The sequence below is a fragment of the Protopterus annectens genome, chromosome 3.part0, assembly GCF_019279795.1.
Source record: "Protopterus annectens isolate FY-2018-M chromosome 3.part0, PAN1.0, whole genome shotgun sequence".
Classification (NCBI taxonomy): Eukaryota; Metazoa; Chordata; order Ceratodontiformes; family Protopteridae; genus Protopterus; species Protopterus annectens.
In genome coordinates, this window is record NC_056731.1 from 758,190,796 (window position 1) to 758,218,199 (window position 27,404).

The following is a 27,404-nucleotide window of genomic DNA, read 5'->3' on the forward strand; positions in this document are numbered from 1 at the left end:
TAAGTTTGTTCCTGCAGGACTCATCGACTGAATGCATGACATACAAAACAAGAGTCCTGCAGGTGCAGGGGTCCCAGGCAGTAAACACAAGAAGTGTGACCGTCTGTCAGAGACATTTTCTGACAGCATGAGTCACACTTCTTAAAGCCTGAGACCTTAGTTTCCTTTGGTTCCTTCGACATAACAGTGTCGAGGGTTCACAAAGGTAAAAGAAAAACACACACACACACACACACACTCAAAAAACTATAAAATAACAATAAAAATGTTAATAGGGATACTGACACACCCAAACACTCCACAGGATCCCTAAGAAAATTTAGGAAAGGGGCAGGCTTAAGGCCTAACCTAAGAGTGGAGGGGGAGGCATATAAGGGATAAAAAGGAAAGGTATAAAACAGTAATAGAGTTAAAGGTAGTTGCTAACTATTGAAAAAAAGGACAACTGGTTGAAAAATTAACTCAAAAGGGTGACTAAACACTATATGTATAAAGACTTACCAGGAGCCGGTAAAAAAACGCACCTCACAAGCGAAAGCGGCAAACGAGATCTGAAGTTATCGCCTAGCATCATGGGATATAGGGTTGCCTCGAGCCGGTAAAATAAGCTCTCGAGCTTTAGTAAGTGGCCGAGTCGGAGCCGAGGATCGGCTCCGAACCCATCCAGCAAGAATGAAGGCGAGATTGACAACTTAACATTAAGGTACATTTCTTTAGTTTAGCAGAACATACCTGATTTTCCTTGTATTTTCTCTGTCCTCCGTATGTATCTCTTGATCTCTTAGCACAAGAAATGTGCAAAGCCTTCAGTTAGGGGGACAAAGGTCACTGTTTAAATGTTCCTCTTATAAACTTAGAATGCTGCTAAAATATCAGGATTTATGCTATTGTGCATTAACTGATGGATATTCTGAAACTGTAATGTGTTGTCATTATTTAGTGACTTCACTCCTCAGTCGGAAAACCACACATTTTATGAGGGACAGGTCTAAAATACAAGACAAAAGTTTTTGCCACTGTGAAAATCTGGACAAAATTGAGCATATACTAATAAACGGAAGTCCAGTTGCACTTCAGCGGCCAGACCTTTTTCTATTGGTACATGCTCGATTTACAATTGCACACTGGTTGGGTGAACTAAGCGTGCACATTTTTGAATGAACTACCATTGCATAATTTACAGTACTGAATTACATTAGTTAGTACTTAAAGTACAGGCACAGTTTTTGTAAAGAAAAGGTTTTATTTGTGTAGTTCAGAAAAATATTTATTTGTAGAGTAAGTGTGTAAGACAGTAATTTCTTCCACAATATTAACTGCATGTACAAGATGGCTTAACTCAGTCAGGCACCACACCCTAGCAGACGTTGGAGGAGCAGGGTGGAAGTTGCAGTTCCAAGTGAATGACCAGCACTGTATTATTCCTGTATTCATTTTTTAATCACCCCCATATATGTTTACAGTTATTAAACAAAAAACTATCAAAGCAATTGTCCTGACGTACATGTACTGCATCCATCTGTTAACACTATTATGTTTTTTTTTAAAGTTAAGGCTGAATTGACAGGAATTGACAACATCGTAGAACAGCTATGTTTTTCTGTGTGTGTACAGCTTCTGTCTGAACAAAATTCAGAGACTGGTACATGAAAGTACAAATTAGTTAAGCAAACCATAACAGTTTAAAGCAGAACGTAGACTGAAAGTGTATACAGATTCCAGACAACACCCCTTCACAAACAGTTGAGCTGTGCACACAGTGTAAAACAGGCTATACAACAAGAGAAAGAAAGTAATGCCCAAGAACAAAAGGGAACTAGCTCAGCACAGAAAAAAATCTCTCTAACTTAAACAAATTACAGATCTTGTCAAGTCTTCTGAAGCTAATTACAAAGCAAAAATAGCCTCCCTAGCTAAGGATAATCACAAGGCATTATTTAGCTATGTCCGAAATCTAAAAGGGAATACAGAGACATGTGCTGAACTGGTGGATGGCATCACACATACTCAGCCAGAAGTAATAGCCAAAGCTGCTACGTGAGAGATTTGGAGCAAACTTCACCCCTGTCCCCTCCAGTCATCCCCCAAAGTATACCTGCCACAATTCTTCAGCCTATTATCTAGCAGGTCATCTTGGTGCTCTCCAAGGCCAAAAACACAGCATCAATGGGACCAGCCAACATCTCAGGTTGCCTTTTAAACAACTTAAAACATGATCTAGCAGAACCACTTGGACTCCTGCTTAACCACAGCTTGCAAATTGGCTATGTTCCGGTGAAATGGAGGACAGCAACAGTAATCCCTCTGCACAACTGGGGACCATCAACTGACCCTAGGAATTGTAGGCCCATAAGATTGACTAGCCTCATTTGCAAGACCATGGAATGAATCATTATGGCCTACCTTATTAATAAGAACATAATCAATCTCCAAACTCTGGACCCAAGATTCACTAAAGGTAACCATGTCGTTTAAACATGGTTGCCTTCTTCGAGAAAGTCGTCAAGGCACTGGATGAGGGAAAGACACTGCATACAACCTATTCTGACCTAGCCAAGCCATTTGACACAATCCCCCACTCAGGTATTATAGAGAAACTCTCCCAATTGGGAATTAACCTCTACATTCCAGATTGGTAGCCAAAAGTCGGTAGGCCACAAACTATCAAAGTGGGTGACTTCACTTCCAGCAGAAGACCAGTTACCAGTGGTGTACCACAGAATTCTGTGCTGGGCCACTTACTGTTTATTTATCAGAAAGTCCACACAAACTTGGACGGCCTACGGCTGACCAAGTTCGCTGATGATTGCAAATTGGGAGCAAACACAGAGTCCCCCAGTGATGTTAATACAACTGCAGACAGGATTAACGCAGACAAATTATTGGTGACAAAGCCACAGATTAAAGCTAAATGCAAAATAATGCAGGATGATCCCCTTTGGGAAAGCTCACATCACTGCTAATTACATTAAAGACAGCATCCCCCCTAAGTGTAGTGCCAGTGGTATGTGATCTAGGTACTCAGGTTGATAGCAATCTGAATTTTGACCACCATGTATCCACAGTAGTAAGGAAATCCTTCTATATTGCATATTTTATAAATAAAGGCATTGTATCTAAATCTAAGGATGTCATAATTGTATTACACTTGGCCCTTATCAGAGCAGTAATGGAGTACAATGCTCCCTTTTGCTACCTCACCAGACACCTGCAACAAAAAGAGAGACCACAGAGGTTTCTCACCAAGAAATTACAGGGTAAACAAAACAAGTCTTACACGGAAAGACTGAAAGCTCTGTCACTACATTCTGTCTCCTACAGGTTGCTAAGGGGTGACCTGTGCCTTACTTGCAGGGCAGTCTCTGACCCAGCCCTGACAGAAATGGTACACATTTGTAAATCAAACTGCAGGAGGGTCACTAGCTCCAGGGATCTTAACCTAGCCTCTGACATGAACAGGTCATGTTGGAGAGGGGTGGGAGGTTGGCATAATGGTTAAGGTGTTTACCTTGCAAACACAAGGTGGAGGGTTTGATTCTCACATGGGGTAACTGGCTAGGCTTAAAATGGCTGACAAGAGCAGTTAGTCTAGTACTAATCTATGAATGAGAGATAAATACATCTCCCAGAGACGACCACTTCTCTGGAACAAGCTTCCAATTCATGTAAAACACTAATCTATGAATGAGAGATAAATACATCTCCCAGAGACGACCAATTCTCTGGAACAAGCTTCCAATTCATATAAAACAGAGAGCCTCCCTGACCCTTTTCAAATGCAAATAGATCAATGGATGAGTGACCACAAATTCATTCCTGGGGTGGCACCCATGTCCCCCCTTGACAGAGGAATTCGGTATTAAATACCATAGATCTTTGCCTCTGCGAACATCAATTAACTAACCACGGACAATTGGGGCAACTCGGGATAAATATGGCTAGGCTTGTAAGGGCTCTAGGGCCGTTAGCCTAGTAACCTCCTATGAACCTATATAAAGCTGTAATATTTTGAAGCAAGATGTAGTCCTATTATTTATAACTTGCATTACTGAAAATATTGGCACAGTATGAGAATTTGGATATTAATATTTAAACAAACATATACCAAGTACAGCAGTGAATGAAATGTCTTGTATAGTATTAGTAGTTATATCAGGAATATTAAGGAAAAAAGGTTAATGCAGGTAATCAACTTGTCTTAAATCTTCTCATCCCAGTGGACAAGGAAATTGTGTAGAATAAGTCCAGGCAGAGTAGGAGACTCGCCATACTGGTTGAAGCTTCTGGTAAGTCTGAATAAAGTAGTAAATGCAAAATTCTAATTGATTTCATTACTGTACATAATTGCAAGTATTCACAAAAGATGGTAACTGAAGACCTGCATTGCTTTCAGTACATTACTGCAACTAAATCTAAACGATAAGTCAATGTATGAATGCAAGATGCTGTCTTTAACTGATTTTATTTATCTAAGTATGAGTATTTAAAAATGTTAGATTCAGTACAATCAAAAACAAATGCATAACAGGCACAAATATGACATGTAATTATCATTTATGTTAGTATAGTAGACTGCAAAATGAAACCCCACCAGGACTTTATAGCAACACGTTCATTCTTCCCATATATGCATAAGCACTTTCTGTACATTCTGTTTTAGTTCAATAAAGATTTATAAAAAATAACATGGTTTTATGAGAAATTGAATACTAACATTATGTATGAATTTATTGTGCATCTTCTCTCTGTCTCTCCTCTCTTTTTATTATCTTAATTATAATTTCTTTTCTCCCATTTATGTTCATTTTTTTTACAGATCCAAATTCCTCAGGAGCAGCCCAGCTGTGCAACTTCCAAGTTACCGAACATTCACGCTCGGTTCATCCAGGGACGTCTTCACAGGGTCGAGGTGGTGGCACCAGTCCTGTAGGCACCCTGGAACATGGCAGTCTGGCAAGCTTCATTGAGCAGGGGCTTTGGGACTTGGATGAAGACATGGTAGAACAGGTCATAGACTGCTTCAACTTACTGAGGCTTCTCTTTAGCAGGTGGAAGACATGCTGTTACAGTCAATGCCGACCACATTACCACCACAGGCCCCTGCCCCTTCAACATCAGGTTCTTCTACTACAATATCATCTGGCAGTAGAAACTTTTGTGGCCTTGTGGACTGGGGACTCTTGTTGGGCACCAATCATCGTCACCACTTCCTTCCCTTATCCTCTCTCCTACACATCTACTTCCAAAGCACAATAACCTCTTATATAAAAAAAAAAATTGAAAAGATAAGGGGGCTATCTCCAACCAAAACAAAGTACCCCTCCTCTCCCAGCTCCTCCACCACACCAGCAGAACCCTCTTGATATGTTCCTGCTGTGCCTTCCTCTTTGACGTGCCTTCCCTTTTTCAACTTTTCCCATCTCCACTTTTTCACCCTTTAATGAAAACATAAGGGTGTCCAAATTACTCCTATATAAAACATGATAAAGCCCTTTATTTTTTTAAACATATTAAAAATAAAAGCTGTGCAGTCTGCTACTTGCCTTAAGTTTTTCAAGTGTAATTGTGCATAGCTGTGTTCATTCACAATATAAAGTCATACAAAGCCTACAGCTTTCACATGTAGCAGCATTCTTCACAGATAATTGCTACATAGCAACAAAATATCCGACTATGAATACGAACCGATGTTTTCTCTCCTGGAGGTGCATCAGAAATCTAATACCATCTATCTTCAAAAATGCAGAGGTAACCAACACTTACAATTCTGATCATGAAAAAAAAAAGTTTTTAAACTCTAGCATATGGCTAGACTACCAGAACCAGTGTCTTTTATTGCTTTATTTCATACTTTTCAGACCTGAAATGTGGAAACAAATGACCTGCAAATAAGATAAGTGCCTGTAATACATATCAAATTTTCTTGCAAAGTACCAAATTTTAAAACAGAAACTTGTTGCACAGAAAATGAATGTGTTTTCCTTTTGTTTTTTTATTAGAAAAACATAGCTGATCAATTACATTTTCAGAACCTAGTCTAAATATGCAAACTGACAAAGAAGCAGGTCTAATGATGGAGTGAAAAGGTTTTAGTTTTGTTTCTCTCTCTCTCTCTGAATAAAACTTAAGGGTGTCCACCACCTTGTTACCTAAAAGGTATTGTGACGAGAGCAGGTTGTTCAGGAAAGAAACAAAGATTTATTGCTATGAAAATAAATCCATAGTACAGTAGTTGGAGCCACAGGCTCCAAGATGAATCAGACAAGATAATTTACCAAATCAAATATGCCACCATTACCATTTTAATCAACACTGATGTTCAGAAGCTAGCTTGCTGACTGTAATGGCAATCTTGGGTAAAACAACAGCTTTTTAGCAGTGTTAAGACAAATGTTCTTTTTTTCTACCAAGAATATAACATACTGCAGGCTCCATCAGCCCAAACACAACAGCAGAGTTAAAAAAATCCAAAATAAACAAAACAAAAAAGTAAACAGGACAGTGACAGTCAGGTAAGTGCAGTTCCTAGTTTACAATGGCTGCAAAACTACCAAGTTTGGTAAAAAAACAAAAACAAAAAAACAAATACATGAACTCAAAACCATTTTGTGTGAAATACAACTGAAAAAGTTAGAGAATGTATTTTAGAACTGGTTACTTTTCCCCACCGAGGTATAAAAGCCACATAAAAATTTATATTTACTATAACAAATTCTTTTTTTTTTAAATTGTACTGTCATTTAAACCCTGTTTAAATATGTTTTCTCATATGAAAACCTTTTTTTTTTGTTTTGTTTAAACAGAAGCCATTGCAATTGTCCAGCTTCTCACTCTGCATCTTCTAGACTGATAACTGTGCTGGTAGTCAAAACTAACCAAGAACAACAAATAAGTTCCACAGACCTCGTTAATGCGATAGCACTTCCAGACAAAGATACTGATGTGCAAGCCTATGATGATATGTTGCTCTCCAGAGAGCATATTGTATTGATTATGTATCAATCTGCCAAACATCTTGTAAAATGATACCAGACTTTTCAAGCTTGTAAACATCAGTGAGTGCAGTTTCATTTCAAAGTCTGTTGTTTCAAAATTGTGCACAACGCTCCTGTCCCCAATAATTAAACAAGTCCTTCAGGACGGAGCCCATAGTTCCTGGAGCTGGGACACCGTAGAGCTATTTCATTAAATTTCCTTATTTTAAGGGGATTGTGGCAGAAAATTGTGCCGAGGTAGCCCAGTCGGTCCTGGTTTTAAACAACTTAAAATATTTCTGGGAGGGTGACATTACGAAGAAGCCACTGCTGAGAGCGGCTTCCACTGCAGTCTCTTATGGATGGCACCTGGTTGTCTTCTTCTGTAGCTTTATCCAAGCACTGGTTACTGTTTACATGTATCAAGGTCAGCTTCTGCAGGGAAAAGAAAAATATCTTTGTATCATTTTTCAGGAAAATAAAGACTACAGTACTGTACTACAAGTTCCTTAAAATATCTTGCACTCAACTTAGCTGAAATTTACTGCTACATATTTGTGTTACAGTCCTGAAAAAATGTAGCCTGACTCAAGTCATCTATGCCTTCTATTCACCCCTTTTGAAGTAAATATGCATATATGTGAAGACTAGCGCGGCCACAGTGGTGCAATGGTTAGCATTGTCGCCTCACAGCAAGAGGTTCTCTGGTTCGATCCTCGGCTGGGATGCCTTCTGTGCGGAGTCTGCATGTCCTCCCTGTGGTCGCATGGGTTTCCTCTGGGTGCTCCGGTTTCCTCCCACATCCCAAAGACATGCTGCAGGTGGATTGGACACTCTAAATTGGCCCTAGGTGTGTGTGTGTGTGTGTGTGCCTTATGTGGAAGGTTGGGCACCGGGCTGGCAACTCGACACTGTAAAACTCCACTGCCAATCACGAGCGGACAGGTGATCCAATGTGGCGACCCCTAACTGGGAAAAGCCGAAAGAAGAAGAACATGCATATATGTGAAGACTGTCATTTGCTTTTTGAGGTTGGTGTTTTTGCCTGGGCTGGGATGAATTCCAAGACATGTTAAAATTAATTCATTTTACATTCATTATTACCATAGCTATAAATACATACCAGGTATGAAAGTTAGAGGCATTTATTCCTCAATGCAAACATACAGTCCAGAAGGAAGTAACTTTTGAATAATTCATTTATATCTGACATGTAAAATTAATTAAAAACAACTGGAGAAAAACAGAAAAAAGTTTTGACTAGTTATTCAAATTAATTGCCAAAACTGCAAAAATCAAGGGATAAAATGAAAAAAAAAATGGCTGACTTAACAAGAAGAGCAATTTCAAAATAAGAGTAAAAAGACAGTACACAGAGAAACCTGAGATTTTCTGCTGCATCAGAGAAACTAGAAGTAACAGACTGCATTCACTTTATGAAAGTAAAAATAAGTAACTGGACTGGTGTTCCACTACTATTAAGAATGCAATCATACCAGCAGAGAGAGTTGCTAAGGGCAAAATGGTGGCAGAAGGTAAACGCATTAAATACTGGGGATAGCACAGTGTTTGTGGAAAATAATTATTCACTGAACAGCAGGTAGAAGAAAAGCAAGCTCATCTCAGCAATTGGGGATGCTGACATGCAAGTGTGAGATTCAAGCTTGCTGCATCCAGCTTTCTTCAGATTTCTTCCCGGTGGATCAAAGATATATTTTGATGTAGAACAGGCTAGGAAGGAAATAGAAAAGTTTATCCAACAAAGTGTGAGCCAGCACGCAATAGAGACTATTTCTCACTCTTCTGACAATAACTAAGCCCTCAGACAGACTGCTTTCAAAACCTTTTATATTGTTCCACAGAAAAATGTCTGACACAAAAAAAGCATAGTAGCTTACTAGAAAAATTAGGAAAGTCTTGGAACAGCAACCTTGTGTTCATAACTATAAAGCATCAATCTCATTAGATATATGACTAGACATGAAATGTGACTTTGCGAGAAGTGACATTGAAAGACTGGAATTGTGTTGATTGGGATAAAAAAGTGGTTGGGCTGTAAATCATACACCCCCTGTTGTGTCTTCAGTTCCTTCAATCTGCTTCTAAATGTTGAAGTAGTAACAAAATTAGTTTTTGCTCTTTTTAATATTTAAAATTTACATGATGCAACTGGCATGTTACATTGTAAAGCAGATTTGCATGGCATGCATTCAGGGGTATTTTTTAAATATAAGGTGGTATAGTCTCATCAGTGACTGTTGTATAGTTTAAGAATATTTAAGGAAGAAATTACTTTTTCTTAACTGCAAGTTATCCAAGTTTTACTCTGAAACAAAGACAGAAAAGCTAGGCAGAAGCCAGCTAATGTTAATATAATGTTGTGATCTTAGGCTGCTGGATTGGAGGATGCAAGAGTGTAGTGACCACATTACATGTGAAATTAACATAATCTCCCCTGTAGAATTAAGACAATTTCCCCCATGATACATATCCAGATTAATGTCCTTGTTTTTAATCTATAGTCAATGCTTTTTGAAGCAAATAGTTTTGAAAAATAAGTAGTGACGGAAGATATGGAAACGCTAGTTTATTTTTTTGCATCTGTAACATCATTAGCTACTTTTCCACTACCAAAGGCTTTTAGTGGGAGACCAGATTTCCACAGCTGCAAGCAATTAATCATGACAGTGCTGAACAGTGCATTCGCAGTAGAATTTATGAAGATTATTTCATGCATCTGAAAAGTCACTAGGTGCCTTTTTTCATTACCAGCTGCTTTTACTTGGACATAAGCAGTTTGTAGGTTAATATTTAAAGGTATACTGGCAAGATATTCAGTGAAAAATAAATTAAGCTTGAAACTTAGAAGTGAATAAAATATACACGTAGATGCCTCCCCGCAACCTTAGTACTTTAATGTATTAATAATGCACAACTTAGTTTATTTATTAAAAGGACTTTTTTCTTAAAGATAAGAAATGACGTACTTACCATAACAATAAAGCCATGTTGTCTGATTTTTTTTCTGGTTCAACACATGGGTTTTCAGATCCAACCTTGGCACAGACTCTGAAGCTTCTTTTGGTTCCAGGGCTCTGACTCCTCCCCTACCCATAACTTCCTGTACTCCACCCTATTACCTTAGACTGAGTTTTCCCCTGTCCAACATGAAATAATCTACTGCTGTGTAAATATAAAAAATAGCTGAAACTAAAATCAAGACAGAGAATGCAACAGTCAGCAGAGGACTGTTCACAGAGAGGGAGTTGAGCAGAAAACCTCCCGGTTATGCTGAAGTTACAGATGTCAATTTAGGAAGAGGGAAGGGGGCAGGATGAACCAGATGAGAATCAGAAAACATGGATCTATTGTTATACTAAGTACAGAACTTTTGTATCCAATGTTGTTTATTTTTGTCTGATTCAACACATGGGACAGACTCCCAAGCCTCAATCTAAGTGGCAACAATAAAGGATGTTCTTGAGGATGGTGAAGCCAAAAGAAGTATGTGATCTACACTGTGCACACAGTTTATAATGAGATACAAATGTATGGACTGTGGACCAAGTTGCTGTAGCATAAATTTCATTAAAGGGAAGTCTTCTAGAAAAGGCTGTAGAGGTAGATCTTGTTCTACTACAATGAACCTTAGGTTTAGACTGTAAAGCTAAATTATTTTGTTATAGACAAAGGAAATGCAGTCTGACAACCATTTCAAGGGCAACTATGGCAACAACTTTACCCAATTTCAGCTTTGAAAAAGCAACAAACAACTGATCAGATTTCCTGAATTGTTTTGTGCTATTAGAAGCTGAACTGACGAACATTCAACATATGTAAAACATATTCACTCCATCTGAGTATCAGGGGGAAATACTGGTATATTTACTGACTGATGTAAGTTTGTTTCTGATACCACCTTAGGGAGAAAAGATGCATTCGCTCTCAGACAAAACACCGTCTTTGTGGAAAGAAACAGATATTTGCATGAAAATGCCTGCAATTCTGAAATCTGTCTAATGTAACTGCCACAAGAAAAATTGTTTTCCAGGTCAAGAATATTGAATGTATTGTGGCTGCAGGCTAAGGGGGGCTTAGCATAATGGTAATACCCCATGGGGGAACTGGGTCCCTGATGGAAGGTCGTAAAAGAAAAGTCCTTCTCAAAAAGGCTTTAGAAATGTTTAGGGAAGCAACACAGGAATCATTGTGGCCAATGTGAAAGTTTGAGTTAGCTGCCATTTGAACTTTGATGGTAGACTAACTACAACCATTGCCAAAAAACTCAGATAAAAATTCTAATATGGACAGAATGGGTGCTGAAAAGTGGTCCAATCCTCTGCTGACTCCCCAGATAGATAACTTTTTCCACTTACTGTGGTATACCTTTTTTGTGGCTAGCTTCCAAGAAGCCAATATCATCCTGACAACTCTTATGGGAAACCTGGTGTCTCTGGCTATGGTCATAACAGGAGAAACCATGTGGTTAATTTCATGGACTTCTGGTCCGCAGGAGGCAATCTAGATGGGTGAGTTAGGAGACCTGGATAATGATCCAACATCCAAGGGGGATGTAGCAGCAGATGCCATAGGATGTGTAATAATTTCTGTCGGGAAAAGGAGGATCACCCTGGCCTTGCACTGTCTGGCCTTCTATATGAACTTATTTATTAGAGGCGAGGGAGGAAAAGCATACAGGAGGCCAAGGGGCCAATTGTGGACCACAGCATCCCTTGGTGATTGACCCTGTGGAGGGATCAGGGCAAAGTAACTGCTACATTTGTAGTTGAGGTATGATGTAAAGAGATTGCAGTAACAAAAAATCAAAGTTGCCACTGATGGCTTAAGGGATCACTCCTGAAGAGTCAAAACAACTCGGCTCAATCTATTTACTAAAATAATGGATGATCCCAGGATGTGCACTGTTATTAGAAAGGAGTTTGAAGACATTGCCCACTGCACACTGTCATGGCCTCTCGATACAGCAGGTAGGAACAGGCTTTCCACGGTCTGTTGCTGTACCATACCACCATCACATTGTCCATTTCCTTACCGATGGACAATGTGATGGTGGTATGGCCTCTCGATACAGCAGGTAGGAACAGGCTTTCCACGGTCTGTTGCTGTACATTACCACCATCACATTGTCCATCGGTAAGGAAATCACACCAGTGGGGAGGACATGTTGGAATACCTGCAACTCTAGGAGGACTGCTCTCATCTACAAGATACTGATGTGAAGATTAGGCTCTATGGGTGACCATACACCTTGGACCATCCTGCCTTTGAAATGCCCCACCCTAAAAAAAGAGGAGTCAGCAGTTACTACCTCTACTGGAGGATCTGTATGGAATGAGTGGCCCTCAGTTACTGAAGAGGATGTAATTTACCAGGCAACATGATGTCAGCACATCTGTCCAAGCCAAATCTTTCCATGCAACTGATGAATGTACTGAACATTGTATTGCTAGGGTCCATTGGTGCACTCTCATAGGGTATCTGGCTAGAGGGACCATCAGAATTGTGGATGCCATTAGACCCAAGAGGCTTAGGATCAATCAGGCTGAAGGTGAGGAATAATGAAGCACCCACATGGCCACTAAGGATAAAACTCAGGACTGTGAAAGGCTGGTGATTTGTAGGTTAGTATTGAGGTACCATCCTATAAATTCCATTCATTGGGTTGGTGTCAGATGACACTTGGGAAAATTTACTGTTATTCTTAGGTTCAATAACAACTGTAGCACAAGATCTAGGTGGTGCAACAGCAGATGCTCAGAAGTAGCAGTTAGGATCCAAAAATTGAGGTAAGGGAAAACTTGGACCCCTAACAGCCACACGTGTGCTGTCACCACTGCCATTATCTTGGTGAACAGCCCACGGGCTGTGGTGAGACCAAAAGGCAGGGCTCTGAATCAACAGTGATAGTCTCCCAGCTGGAAACACAGAGGAATCTTCTGGAATGCCTCTCCATCTTCACATGATAGTAAGCATCTTGGAGATGTACTCAGCACATCCAATCATCCTTCAACAGAGGCACTATGGACAATCACAACTATCTTGAATTTTGTCTTGTTTTACAAATTGATTTAGTTGACAGAGATCCTGAATGGGTCTGAGGTCTACTGTCATCTTAGGCACTAAAAGAACCTCAAGTAAACTCCGGATTCTAATTTGTCCTGGGGGATTGGATGGATGACACTTCTAGCAGCTTTAAATTTCTACTGCTACTGGTTTCCACTGACTGGGTGGAACATTGGGAAATTTCCTCTTTTTTTGAGGCAAAAGAGAATAGAATAGCCTCTGGAAATTATCTTTAGCACCCATGAATCTGAAGTTACATTTTGCCAGGCTTTTGGGTGCAAAGACAAGCACCCCCAATCTGTCTCAAGAGTGCAGCAGTCGGGCAACCGTTCAGGTAAGTTGATAGAGCTTCTCTGAAGAGAAACACTGAAATTCCTGGTTATGCATTCCACCTCTGTTTGTAGGGTGATTTCCGCTTGAGTTGAGTTACCTTCACATCTGCCTCTAAGTGGACTATCACCAGGAGAGTTGTGAAAAGTACTCTAGATTTTCAAAACCAAATCTTTTTCCCCATCCATTGATTCACAGAATAAAATCTTTGTGGAGTGGAAAACTGGATTTCCACTGCAGAGAGAGAATCACCATCTTGTTGGCTCCTGGTAAGACTGTCTTTAACTTTGGGTCCAAAAAGTGAGGACTCATCACAGGGAGCATTTACAGCTTTCTGTAAAGTCACATCCAGGTATTATAGTGCCTGCTGTCCAGGCTGTGCCATCAGCTGCATTAGAGAGCAGTCACATGGCTACATTAGAGGTAGACTGTACTGTAGATAGATGGGAGTCACACCATCTTCTGAACATCTGCAGGCAAGATACCAGAAAGGGATTTGGTGAGTTCCTTAGTTAAATCCCTCTGGAACCTAGTAACATGAGCCAAGTAATTCAGCAATCTGAGCAAATGTTGCAGAGGCTTAAGTCAGTTTCCTGAACGTGTCCATCACCTTAGACTCCCTGTTAGGGGGATGAACAAAGAAACTTTCCACAGATAATTCCTTCTTCATGAGTGTTGCTTCCACTATAGAATCTACTGGACGAGCTTTACTCCAATGTTTTCCATCTTTCAGAGCTATCAGAATTATGTCTGCTTTCTTAGTGATGGGCTCCACTACATCAGTGACCTTTCATGCCCACTGAACCATGAGATTGATGAGGAGCTCAATAAGTGGTGCCACTGAGGATGATGTTGGGCCAGATCCAAAAGCTTCCAAGAACACTGATTCATCGGGTAAGGGGTCCTGGGTGGACCATTCCCCTGTGTGTTTCATCAATTCACGGATTTCAACAAAGTTGACACTTTTGGAGGGAGAGACCCTTCACCGTTATCCAAATCGATGTCTTCCATGAAGGACACTGGAAAGGAGTCTATGGGCTTCCATTTGTACATCTGTTTCTTTTGAACGGTTTCTGTTGGGATATCAGAAGGTTCGGAATCAAACTGGGTGCTGATATAGCATAGGATTTCAGAAGCTTGAGGTTCTGACTATCCCTGCCTGATGTGAAGATGGGAAGAAGAATCCTGCTGGGGTTTGGGAGAAACTGACCCAGAGGGAAGGGCCTTCTCATTAGGCATAGCTAGGACTCTATGGAAAGCATTGAAGGCTACAATCTGCTCCAAAGACCTTCCTCTATTAAAGAAAGAAGGATATCTCTCAGCACAGATGCTCCTCAACTCTGAAGCTGATCTCAGATCTGAGCGGTTGAAAGCAGAGGCACCGAAAATAGAGATGGCTCTGACAAGATCAGGTCAACCCATTCCCTTGAGCACCAGCACTGAAGCTTTGGCTCACAGTCTCTCCCCAGTCTGAATGCATAGAGGTCAAGAGAAATCGAAATGCTGTTGAAGCTGAAGCAACTAAGACTGTCGGCACTGACAAAGGCACTTGGTGTGGGACAGAGCCGGGAAAGCCAGTTTCAAGGTAGGGTGGACCAGTAGCAGAGAAATAAGGGAGGGGGTATTGAGCCAAGGCCACTGAGAGCAGTTAAAATATCTTCTTTCTTAGACAATAAGGGAATGGATCCTCTGGCTCACCAGTTACAGTGAGAACTGGGGCCAAGAAGAAGAGTATTAGAGCCAAGAGGCTGTCAAGTTTTGACCTCTTAACTGATTTTGGATCTGATCCAACTGGTACCATCGGACCTGGAGAACAATTCCTGGAGACTTCAGGTAAAGATTTCTCACTTTTGCCAGACTTACTTTTTTTCTTTGTCTTTCTCCTTAGCTTTGATCCAAGACTTGTTCAAACTGGAGGGCAGAGAAACACTGTTGATAAAAGATGATGCTACAGAAGTTGAAGCCCCTGTCTGTGGGGGGAAGATTACCTTTGACTATCAATTTCTTTCTTGCCTGAAGAGCTGTAGCACTCAATGAAGTGCAAGACTGGCAATCCGTATCCAAATGAGCAGCCCCCAAACAATATACACAATGTAAATGGGGATCTGTTGGGGGGGGGGCAACTTGTGCATGCATTGAGAGCATTTTTGAAAAGTTGAGAGACTGACATGGTAAGCCACTCTGCTAAGAATTTGGACTCCTGACAACTGCAACAGGTGCACGAAACACAGTAACCACCACCACATCATCTATTCCTAACAGTGTAGTTAAGAACATCACTCTGAATAAAGTAATCGCTAACCAACAATAAATGCAAACAGTTAACACTATTCCTAATCCACCAACTTCAAATCTAACAGGTAACACTATCCTAATCACATTAACAAACTACCGATGCAACTATCTAAAATATAAGCACTTATGAAGAACACAGTCTGCGGAAAAAACAGAGAGTATAAACTCTTGGTAGGGGAGGAGGAAAAGGCTGAAAAATCCACAAAGGATATAAGCCAAAAAATAAACCCTCAAGAATAGGTCCAGAGTCTTCATCAGGAAATGAGATCTGGGGTATTACGATGGAGTACAGGGAATTATGGTTAAGGGAGGAGTCAGAGCCCTGGAACCAAAAAGCTTCAGAGTTGGTGCCCAAGTCAGATCTGACCAACCCATGTGCTGAACCAGACCAAAATAGACATCATTGGATCTTAATTTTTAGTGAAAATATGCAAGCTATTTTTCACATCTGAAAGAGGAACAGAGATAAGAAAGGAAAAGATAGTTAAAATCAGAACAAGGCTCTAAAGTGCTTTTTAGCATGGGTAACCTTAACTTAATTAATAGGTACTGTCTATGGGTGCAGCCAATGACTTGGACCAACTGCTCCCATCTGAAGGGGGTAAGCAACATTTTTTTGAAAATGAACAGTTTTATATGTTGGCTGTAAGTTAAAAGTGGATGGGATTTTAAAAATGTACTTAGTTTTTGCTTTAAGAGATTTCATTGAAGCAAAAAGTATTGAAAATGTGACAGATTCAAATGGAGATCAAAAGAAACAACTACATAGTTTTTAGTCCCCTTAGTCTTATACACAGGTCAGGTATATTTTTATCAACCAGAGGAGAAGTTGTGGATAGCAATTAATAAAGAGCTAAAGGATTTTATCTGGGAGGGGAAGATGCCAAGAGTCAAGTTGGATTATCTGATTCTTCCAACAGAACAAGGCGGATTGGAATCACCTGATTTGAAGGGTACTTCAGAGCTACAAAGGTAAGGCTCCTATACACAGCACAAGCAGAAATGTGCAATTCAAAGTGGAAAGGGATGACTAATGAAATGGGGGGGTCAAGAAAGGAGAGACGGGGATTTTGGTTGCACATCCTTAAGGGAAATAACAATAATCATACAGAATATTATACTCCTAAAATAGCATAAAGTATCTAAGGCAACACGGGAATGGAGAAAGGAGATTCTGCCGATAGGGATGACTGCAATTAGGGATACAAACAGGCAAGAGGGGGCTGGAATTTACTGGATAAAACTGGCAAAGGAACCATGGCATTGGCGACAAATAAGTAGAGAGGAAAGGAAACAGAATGGGAAGACACCAAGAATTTATTTGGACTGCAGGTTAGAGATTACCTTCCCTATCCAGGACTGATATCGAAGTATAGGCAAATAGAAAGAAATAGGGGGTCCTAAATGAAAGATCAGCACTAGTAGAGTTTTTGTAGAATCTAGAACAGTTGCTGTTAAAAAAGGAACAATTAGTAGAGCATATAAATATTGCATAATAGCTAAAAGAAGCAATCAGACGAGGTTAGAAAGGATCAAGAAGAGAGACTGGATAAGCAATTCACAAAGAAGCACCTGAGGGATATATGTATGTCTACAAAATATGCAACAAAATGTAGAAGATTTAGGGTTTTGGTTTAGAAATGTTTACATAGGTATTTTTATACCCCAAATAGACTTCAGAGAATTTTTCCTCAGGTAGACAGCAAATGTTGGAGGTGTGATGGGGATAAAAGAGGTAAGTGGGAACATATTTTCTGGGAGTGTAATGAGTTGGCAGACTTTAAAGATTCTCTGCAGACTACTCTATCAGAGACACTTGGTGAGCAAATTGGTGTATATAGGGAAATTATTTTTTCTTAGCTATTATACAGAATCTGAATTGCCTAGACATGGTAAGGCCTTACTGAGTCTAATTATGGTGGCTGACAAAAAAAGCAATTACTACAAAATGGAAATCAAAGTCTAATCCAACTGTACTAGAAGCAGTGAATATAGTAAGACATAAAACTGGAACAGGGATCTTTAGAAAAGGGTAGGAGCAAATTACACAGAAAAATGTGAATTGTAGGAACAATAAATACATACAGGGGATGAATGAGGTTTAAAAGAAGGCAGGATTTAAATGAACTATGTAATGTCTGACTTGACAATGATTGAGTAGACAAGTGATGTATAATGTTTGCAACGAAAATTAGGTCAATATGGTTTGTGATGTATAATGCTTGCAACTACGATTATGTCAATACAATAACTGGTCTAGACTGGATAGAAATTATATTTCACAGGAACATGTGCATTTAATCGAAAGCTATGATGGACAACGAATGACTATTTCAGAGATTATACCAGTAAAAACTAAGATGAAGATGCAGGGTAATTAAGTAAAAATGAGAGAATGGCAATTTTGTACTTACTTGTCACAAAGAGATGAAGTTATGGAATGGGTAGTGGAAATTAGTTAATAGGAAAGATAGAAATTTATTTAGATAGCGAGTGGGATAAAACGAAAATGGGGTTTAAAATAGATATGAGAGAAACAGGTATTGGAAAAAGTAAAAGCAATTCTTTAGAAGGGTTGACAAAGGTTAACGTACTGCAAAGTAAAGGAGTATTTGAGTAATATGCATCAGTTTAGAAAGATGGCAGTTAAGCAACTAGTTTTTGACAGCTCAAGAGCACAGAAACTTAGCACAAGGACTTGGACAACAGAAAGCAGTAAAAGTAGTCAACAAACTTGGTGAGTTTATGACAAGAAAAAAAAACGAGATCCTATAGAGGTGCTAAAAATACTTTGGAAATTTTATGAAAGTTTGTATAGAGGAATGTGGAAACCAAGAAAAGAAAAGGTACAAAGAGAAATATTTACAACACACTTAATCATGCCAAAGTTAGAGGAGGACGAGGCTCAACAATTAATAGTGAAGAAAAGAAGAGATGAGATATAAATAGTGATGTATAATCAATCATTAGGGAGGTCTCCAGGAACAGATGGTATTTTTATGCAAGATTATAGGGAAGGAAGTGATAAAGACTTGGAAGGTTTTGTTTAATAATATTTTGAGGGGGCACCAGCATCTTGGATGAAAACTGTGGTGGCTGTATTACCCAAAGTGGGTAAAGGCCATTCAGGCCCAGTTTCATATAATTCAATTTAAATTTTAAACAGTGATTATAAAGGGTTTGTTTTATTAGCTAACAGACTGGCAAAATTGTTGCCAAAATTGATGGTTATGTGGAGGGAAGGCAAACAATGACAATATTAATAGGACAATAATGATCCAGAGGGTAATGCTATTACTGGTGGGTCTTGATGCAGAGAAAGCATTTGATAGAGACAGCTGGGATTTTATAAGCTAACATTATTAGCAGTGGTGTTCCCTGATAGAATAGGGTTCGGTGACAAGAATTAAGCTTAGAGGGTTCCTTTCTTTGACAAACTCTGTTTGAACAGATGATCCACACAGAGATTTTCTCTTTCCTCTTTGTTGTTTTCTTTATATAAAGAGCCAATGGCAAAGAAAACAAGGGATTCACAAATTCAAGCATACAAACGGCATGGAATGAAGAAAAGTTAACTTTATTCACAGATGATACTATTTTGTACTTGATAAAAACAGAAAAAGACATTTTGGTATTGAAGAACATTTTGAGACTGTTTCAAGTATTTTCAGGATATGAAATAAATGAAGCTAAAACAGAGGTTATGACAGCAAACTATGTATCTACACATGAACTGCTTTGGCAATACCCATATGCAAGGAGACATGAAAAGATGAAGTACTTGGATGCACTGATTAAAAAGGACTACATGATGGCAGCTAAGGATATGTGGGAAGAGACTAAACAAAAGATCATCCACAAATGAAGTCGGAAGGTCTTGACTATGGATAGAGACAGTAACATACAGGCAGTGGAAATGTTTTTATGCCCTTTACTTTCACATTCAGGTCAGGCATACTATTATCAACCAGAGAAAAATAATAAAAGAGTTAAAGGAATTTATTTGGGAGGGGAAGACGGCAAGAGTTAAGTGGGCTAAGTTGATTACCCATATAAAACAAGGAGGTTTAAGATTACTTGATTTGAAGGGATACTTTTGGGCAATGCAGTTAAATGTTGTATGCATAACACAAGCAGAAGGTCATAAATCAAATTGGAAAGGGATGATGATGAAACCAGTGTAGGGAGTTCCAGAAATGAGGACAGAGAAGGATTTTGAATGTAGGTCCTTAGGAAGATGATAACAAGAACGCAGGACAGTGTATTCACAAAACAGCAGAAAGTATTTTAACAACTAAGCCAATACTGGACTTGAAAAAGGAGATTTTACTAATAGGGTTGACTGCAAGTGGGGGTATACAAAACATGCAAAAGGGGTCTGGAATTTACTGGAGAAAATTAGCAAAGGAACCAAAATGTTGGGAGCAAATAACTATACAGGGAAATGTAAAAGACTGAGATGAGGCCAAGCAGAAATTTGAACTGAAGGTTAGGGGCTGCTTTCCCTACTGGGGATTGACAACAGACACACCACGCAGATGTCAGAGAATGTTTCCTTGGGCAGTAAAAGCTGAAAGTGTAACTGGGAACAGGAGGAGTAACTGAGAGCATTTTTTTGGGGAATGAAACAAGTAGCAGATTTTAAGAATTCCCAAGAAAGTACTTTTTTTAATGTTTTTGGTCCTCTTACCATCATACTGTTGGCCTGGCTCCCCAGTGCACCACATCCATGATCAGTCTACTAGTTAATCTCCTACCCCTTCCTGGACTTACCCCGGTATTGAAGGGGCCAGTCATGGGTCATACGGACATTCCGGGGGCTCAGACATTTTTGTGTCAGTCCATTTTTTTCCCTTAATATGCCCTAACCACTCCCTTCCCTGCTTCCCACACTTGACTACTTTCAAGGGCAATTCCACTCTTTAGACCACACCTTCCCTATGGGACTCTCATCAATGACAGTCAGCCCTCTCACCAAGGACAGGCCTGCCCATCCCTCTTCTGCCATCCAGTCATTCACTCAAACAGCTAAACCTAGTCATCTGGGCCATCGTCAGGGCTTTATCCATCTATGGGACCGTACAAGCTCCAACAGAGTACTATATATAAATCTGAATTGTTTCTCTCCCCACCTTACTAGTACCTACCAACACTAATCCTATTACCTTTCAAAAACTCTTTCATTAACAGTACCACTAATCAAGACCGCTCAGGCAGGCACACACCCACCCACGCAAACGCACACACACACGCAAACACACACACGTGCACACACACACACACTCTCATCCGCTCTCACTTTACTCTAACCCTAACATGCCTAGACTTGTACAAACACTCCTACCCCTAATGCTGAAACCTTCATAATATCTAAAGGGTCTGGAATTACATTCCCAAACTCATACCTACCCAGTAAGCATTCAATGTTCTGTTCATCTTAAAATAAGGATGAATGGATGAATCAACCACATCTCACAAATCATTCACTCCATCAATCAACAGCTGTTTCAACTGAGTGAAGGATACCCATATATTATACGCATGCACATGCATACATATATAACACAAACACAGTGAAAAAGTAAATAACACAAGCACAATCCAATAATGGAAGTGAGCATCTGCAGCCTTTATAGACTTGGCTATAAAAGTCATTTGTATGGATACATTCCCAAACTGTTTCACGAGCGACATGAAAATGAAATCAAGGTTGTGGAAGACAAAGCTGAAACAGAAAACCTCTGATTTAAAGTTCCCAAACCTTTGCTATTTATAACTAAATTCAGGGTTACTGTACTCAATGGGTCAAAAGAAAAGGAACTATTTCTACTGTTATCACTTCATAATAAATTAGATGAAAATCAAAATAAGCATTTTATTTACACTAAAATGGTCTATTCCATGATTGCATGCATGCACTGATAAAAATATTCCACATACAAAAAATATGCATTACTTTACTTATGTAAAATCACACACAAAAAATATCCCTGTCACAGCTTCACACTACAACCAGCTACTCTGTTTCACCGACATTATGCTTCCAAAGGAGTCATACCCATGTATTAAAAAAAAAACAAAACAACAAATGCAGCAAGTTCATTAAAGCTATAAAGTCTAATGTGCTTAGTGCCTGGGGGACTCAAACTGACATGCACATTACTTCTGACTAGTCTGACTGGATGCTTGCGATGCATCAGACAGAAATGACAAAGTAGCTCTGGTAATCAAGATACCATATCTACCTTGAATTACTACACCATAAGATTATATAATTAAAATAATATTTCTTTCTCATTCTAAGACAGATCTGTAAAGCAACATATTTAATGGCGTGAACACAAACAGCGGATACAAGGAATTTGCATTTTCATTATCCCAAAATTAGATACATTTTCTCATTTCTTTCCTACTCAATCAGCTAGCTTCCCAATAAACCGATCACAGTTTTTCTGCATTAACCATATTTTTAGTCTACCCTCCTTCTCTTAAACATTATACCAGAACAGTTTCAGAAAGCAACTTGACAAGTTACAGTTTCTTATTTCCTCTGCCTGCTGCAGTGTTACCACATATCGTCTTTACAGAGCACCCTGCATACCCTTTCATTTATGACTCCCTCCTAAACTGTGTGTACCAACTGACAAAAAAGGAAAATAATATAAAAGAATGATGGGGTTTCATGCACAAGGAAAAAGGTCCAAGTCCCAAAATGAAGCACTGATGCCTGGATCCATTGGACAAAGCCCTGACTGTACCCCTAATAACTTGGGATGTAGAGAAGCCTGAGAGTTGACAGATTGTTCAGCAGGGGAAAGCTGAAGCTTGGTTGTCTCTCCCACAATGGAGGAAGGGAATGGAGCTGGTTATTACCACTTCAGAAACAGCAACAACTTTCAGAAGGGTTCAACCATACAGGGATTAGGAATACAGAAACCAGCCAAGGAATCTCTGTGAAGAACAGTGGGGTCATAGGCTAGGGATGCTACTTTATGAAAATGTATTCTCTACTACTTGATTTCTACTAGAAGTCTCAGTGTACCTGCAAAGAGTGAGTCGTGCCAAAATGTCTACTAACAACAGATTTAGAGAAGCAAACTGTCTTCATGCAACAATGCCGGATTCAGTTCATCAGTCCAGAAATTCTGTCTAGTGGCTCTTTTTATGTTTACCATTAAGATTTCAATTTGTCTTGTTTTACTATTTTGTTTTGTAATGTGCATAAATTGGCAAGAGACTAATAAAGCCACATTAATACTTTTTTGTACGAACTGCTGAAAACAGAAAAATTGTGAAAGCATCATCCTTTGAAATTCACAGCATCTGGCAGAAACAAAGGTAAATGTGCAGATAGAGCTGCAGAAATAACGCATCCCTTCCCCACTGCTGAGATAATAAAATTAATCATGCTCATGGAGTATGAAAGTGGTATGCTGTCCCCTCATTTTAAAGAAATCAACTGCTATCATCATCTTCATAACAGAAGACCACAAACATCTCCACTTGTCAAGAGGTGACTTCAAAAATATGGTTGATTGGCAGGTGGTCAAAAGGCTTCGTAAAAGTGTATACTGTTAACTTGTAATTTAGAGGGTCTAACACACAGGATAAGACTAAAAAGGCACATTAATCTCCTCTAACCTGGATTAAGGAAATGTGGTTTATAGACCACAATAACAAATTATAACTGAAAGATGAATGAAGCTCTGAAAAACCTTTTAGCCAGTATGCAGCAGACAGTAAAACTCCAGTACACTAACCTTTTATTCTGAAGTTACATACACACCTTGTATACAAAAGTGGTTAATGTACAGGCTTTCAGTGATTAGTACTTACACATCTGGTATGACAAAAAAAAAAAAAAAAAAAACGGCGTTGTGCTACAGATACAAAAATCTTCAATGAATTTAACTGGGACAATCAGACTCTGTGTGATCAGCAGCAAATATTGTTTTTAAGAAAGGGCTGATCCAGCAGCATTTTCTTACTGTCTGAATCCATGCACTCCTCAATTGTCTGTGTGTGTGTGTGTGTTGGGGCGGGGGGTTACAGCTTTGGCCCTTCTTCCCTGAAGTGTAATGTGCAGAAGGTGTACAGAAATTTCACATGCTTTCCTCAATTGTGTGTGTGTGTGTGTTGGGGCAGGGGTTACAGCTTTGGCCCTTCTTCCCTGAAGTGTAATGTGCAGAAGGTGTACAGAAATTTCACATGCTCCATTCTACAAGAAAGATAAGGCATTCAACTAAAATAGTCCTCCATCTTGTTCACTTCCTTTGGGATGTGAACTGCTAGCTTGTCACAGGCCTACTGTCAAACATGCAAAACCTTTCTGCAAAGGGGTGTTAACTTTTGCCCTCCCTGTTTGCATAAATAGCATAAGATGGATTGGTTGCATGCCCAGATGAAGAAAGACCCAGAAACAATACAGCTTCTAAGGCTTTCAGAGCCAGGAAGACTATTCTACATCCTACTAGGTGAAGTGATGCTCCTCTCCAACAGGGGGGAAACTAAATCATTTACACTACACAAGAGCCTAGGTGAGCTCATCACTGACCAATGTCATAGTCTTGGCAGATATGTTTATAGGACTTTTGAGGGCTTTCCTTCACTCCAGGGGCTCATAACAGGATCGGACACTGGGGTAAAGTCTGTCAGTATACTCTGACTCTGAAGTCACTGGTTTCTTAAGGTCCAATGGAGGATCTACATTAACATGCGTAAATGGCATCATAAAGTCTGTGGGAGACTACAAGGCCCTGAAGGAGTGACAATCCAAGTATGCTGTATACTCACCCAGGATGCCAAAGTCATGAGCTCCTGGGCTCTCTCCACAGACAGAAACAACTAACACTGGAAAGTATACAATCTCATAGTAGGAGTCACAGCTCACTTTTCATAATTTATTTTCAATATTGTGAGCATCCACCAACAGGAATACTTCTAAAAGTCTATGTCCAAGGTGGCACGGAGACAGCTGTCCAGTTACAGAAGACCTGGAGATATTTTTTCTGCAAGGCTTCAATTATCATGGCCAACCATTTGGTAAAGACTCCAGATGTTGAAAAAGCCCAAATGGTGACACACACTACTGAAATGTCATACCCATACACATGGAAAAGGCATCCTTGATGTCCAACAATGAAATCCCTAAGGGTCATCTGGTTGAGGATGTTGAAGTCCAGAATGGGGTGAATATATGCCATAACATCTGAAATTGGAAACAGGTGGGAGTAACAACCTCCCCAAGTATGGGACAACCTCTACAGCCCCTTTCAACAATAAAGTCATGGCCTATCTCAGGAGTTATACTGAGTTATACTAAAACAGACTCTTTCTGGGGAGGACATCCGAGTTCCTAGTTATATCATGAATGACCAAATCTAGAATCTGCTTGTTTGTATGTGATGGTTCGCTAGGTCAGGATGAACTTACAGAACCATTCTACACGTGCAGCCCAAGACTACAGTAAGTACTCTGACATTGACTCTGGTTGGTTTCTCCTCATGTGAAACTAGGTTTGTACTGAGGAAGCCACGATTCTTATTATTCAGTAGCCTCCTGAAGGAATGGTGAGTCATCTTCCTGTTTTGGAGGCTTGACTAAATTGTGAAAAGGAAACAAAGAGAAGGTAGTACAAGGGCTATCATAACGATCTCCACAGTATAGAATGCCTGTTTCCTGTTAAGGTGGTCATGAACCATGCTCAGAGAGGCATGGGTGAATGAGCATTTTTCCCATGAGATGAAAATTTAGAGAGTTTCTTTTTGAGTAAGGAAAACTTCAGCCATGTCATCCTATGTGGGAACACACCTAAGCCTGTGGACACAGACAGTGCCCACATAGACAAAACTGCAGAGGGCTGTGTGATAGCCCACCTCAAAAGCCATAAAAAGACCTCAACAAGGTTATCCTAAAGTCCAGACTAGGGGAGATTTTCAAGCTTTGGCAAGTACATGAGCCACTACAAATGAAAGGCACCTTGACAGGTAAGAAGAAAAGATGATGGGCCCAAAGCTTCCATAAGGCAGAAGAGTACACACTCTCATTGCACCTTTCCAAAGCTTTAGACATTTTTGTCAGAAGGCAAGCTACCAAACAGTATGGGTCTTTGGTCCAGCACAGGAAACAAAGATATCAGAAAGAAAATTGTCAGCAGGAAGATGCTTGATACTCTCCCACTCAGTTGAGGACTTTAAAAGGCATCTGGGTTCTTAGGAGCCACTGGAGCACAGCAAAGGTGTCTCTGGGCTGCCATATCAGCTTCTTTGACAACTGGCTCTTTGAAATGGATAACCTATAGTTTAACAGGCTTCTTTCCCAGATAAGTAAGAAAAAGCTGGTGGGGAAAGGCAGGAGTGTCAGACCAGTCCATGTATCATCTCTGAGTATTGCCAAAGATGGAGTTCATCCACGGGGAATCTAGAGGTGGGTGGATTCACTGCTGTTGCCTGCCTTGGTGGCAGTGTCCTCTGGATCTTCTAACTCTTCAAAAAAAAAAAAAAAAAAACTTGAGCAGGAGGAAGTTTCACACCCCATCTATCTCCAGGAGCAGGTTTATTTGTGGCCTCACAAGGGTAAGTACGTGACTAATGCATGTTGCGTGCAAACTGAAATGAAACTTGTGAAACAGCATGTGCCTGCCAAAGCACAGGCTTGGTAGAGAGGGCTGCATCAGGCCCAGCACTAGCTTCAGATGATTTTCTAAAGCTTTATTTTCACAATCACAAATCAAGTTCCCATTAGGTGTATCTTTGATGTCTAGGCCTCGAGACATAAGCCCCGAAGAAGGGACATTTGAAAGTCCCTCCCTCAGCTAAACCAGCATGCCAAAACGGCCTGAAGACAGGCACTAGGTGTCAAGCCTTGATCTCAAGTACTGCCAAACCATCATGTGATGACAAAATAGGTGATTCGATCAGGATGGCAGATCATGGAGTCCAGAAGATCAAACAAGGGGATGTACATGCTGAAAACTTGGGAAGATGCCTCCTCAGATCTCTTCTTACTCCAAAGTAGAACACTAGTGAAGCTTCAGTATTCACTTACAGAAGAAATGCTCAGTAACTGCAATTCTGAATGGATGGCCATTTCTGAAAAAAGACTTTCCTCCAGAAAGGTTAGGTTTTGACCTACCCCCCAAACTCTAGTCCTTCTAATGATGTTCTAACTTATGCCTAAGTTTGAATGGATAACCTACCTACAAGTTTTCCTACAAGGAGTTCTAAACCTACAGAATCTTCCTGGTCATAAAGCAGGCTAAGAGTTTCTCTCTACAATGTGAGTGAGTAGAAACAGCAGCTTTGCAAAATATTGTAGTGGGACATGTGCAGTTGGGCTGGGCATATGCAACAACTAGAGCATCTTCAGAGATTCCTCAAAAAAAAAAAATACAATATGTGGAAGACAAATCCTATGTGGACCACCTCAATGCCTTGTCCTTCTATTCAGGTCTCCTACACACTGCTAAGTGGTGACCTATGCCTTGTCTACAAAGAATCCTCCAATCCAACACTAATGGGCCTGTTCCACATCTGTAAAACAAACAGCATCATAAACACCCAATCCAGAGACCTAAACCTTGCCTCCAACATTAACAGGACAAGACTGAGGGGACAGATATGTGTTTCAGAGCCCCCCCCTTCTCTCAAACAGGCTTCCCATCCACATGTTGCAAAGTACATCCCTGCAATTATTAAAGCAAAACTTAGATCAGTGGATGGG

The 27,404-nt window shown here is 39.9% G+C and overlaps 1 protein-coding gene across 4 annotated transcripts in view; it reads right to left on the reverse strand.

The window, feature by feature from the left end:
- Nucleotides 1-5,972: 5,972 nt before the first annotated feature.
- The window catches only part of GALNT1 (polypeptide N-acetylgalactosaminyltransferase 1), a 1,910,365-nt gene continuing 1,888,933 nt past the window's right edge, over nt 5,973-27,404 (reverse strand). For all 4 annotated transcript variants that reach the window (XM_044065104.1, XM_044065106.1, XM_044065102.1 and 1 more), the window contains exon 12: nt 5,973-7,409. In XM_044065104.1, the coding sequence (XP_043921039.1) occupies nt 7,263-7,409 (147 nt within the window). In that variant the 3' untranslated portion in view covers nt 5,973-7,262. The remainder of the gene's footprint in view (nt 7,410-27,404) is intronic.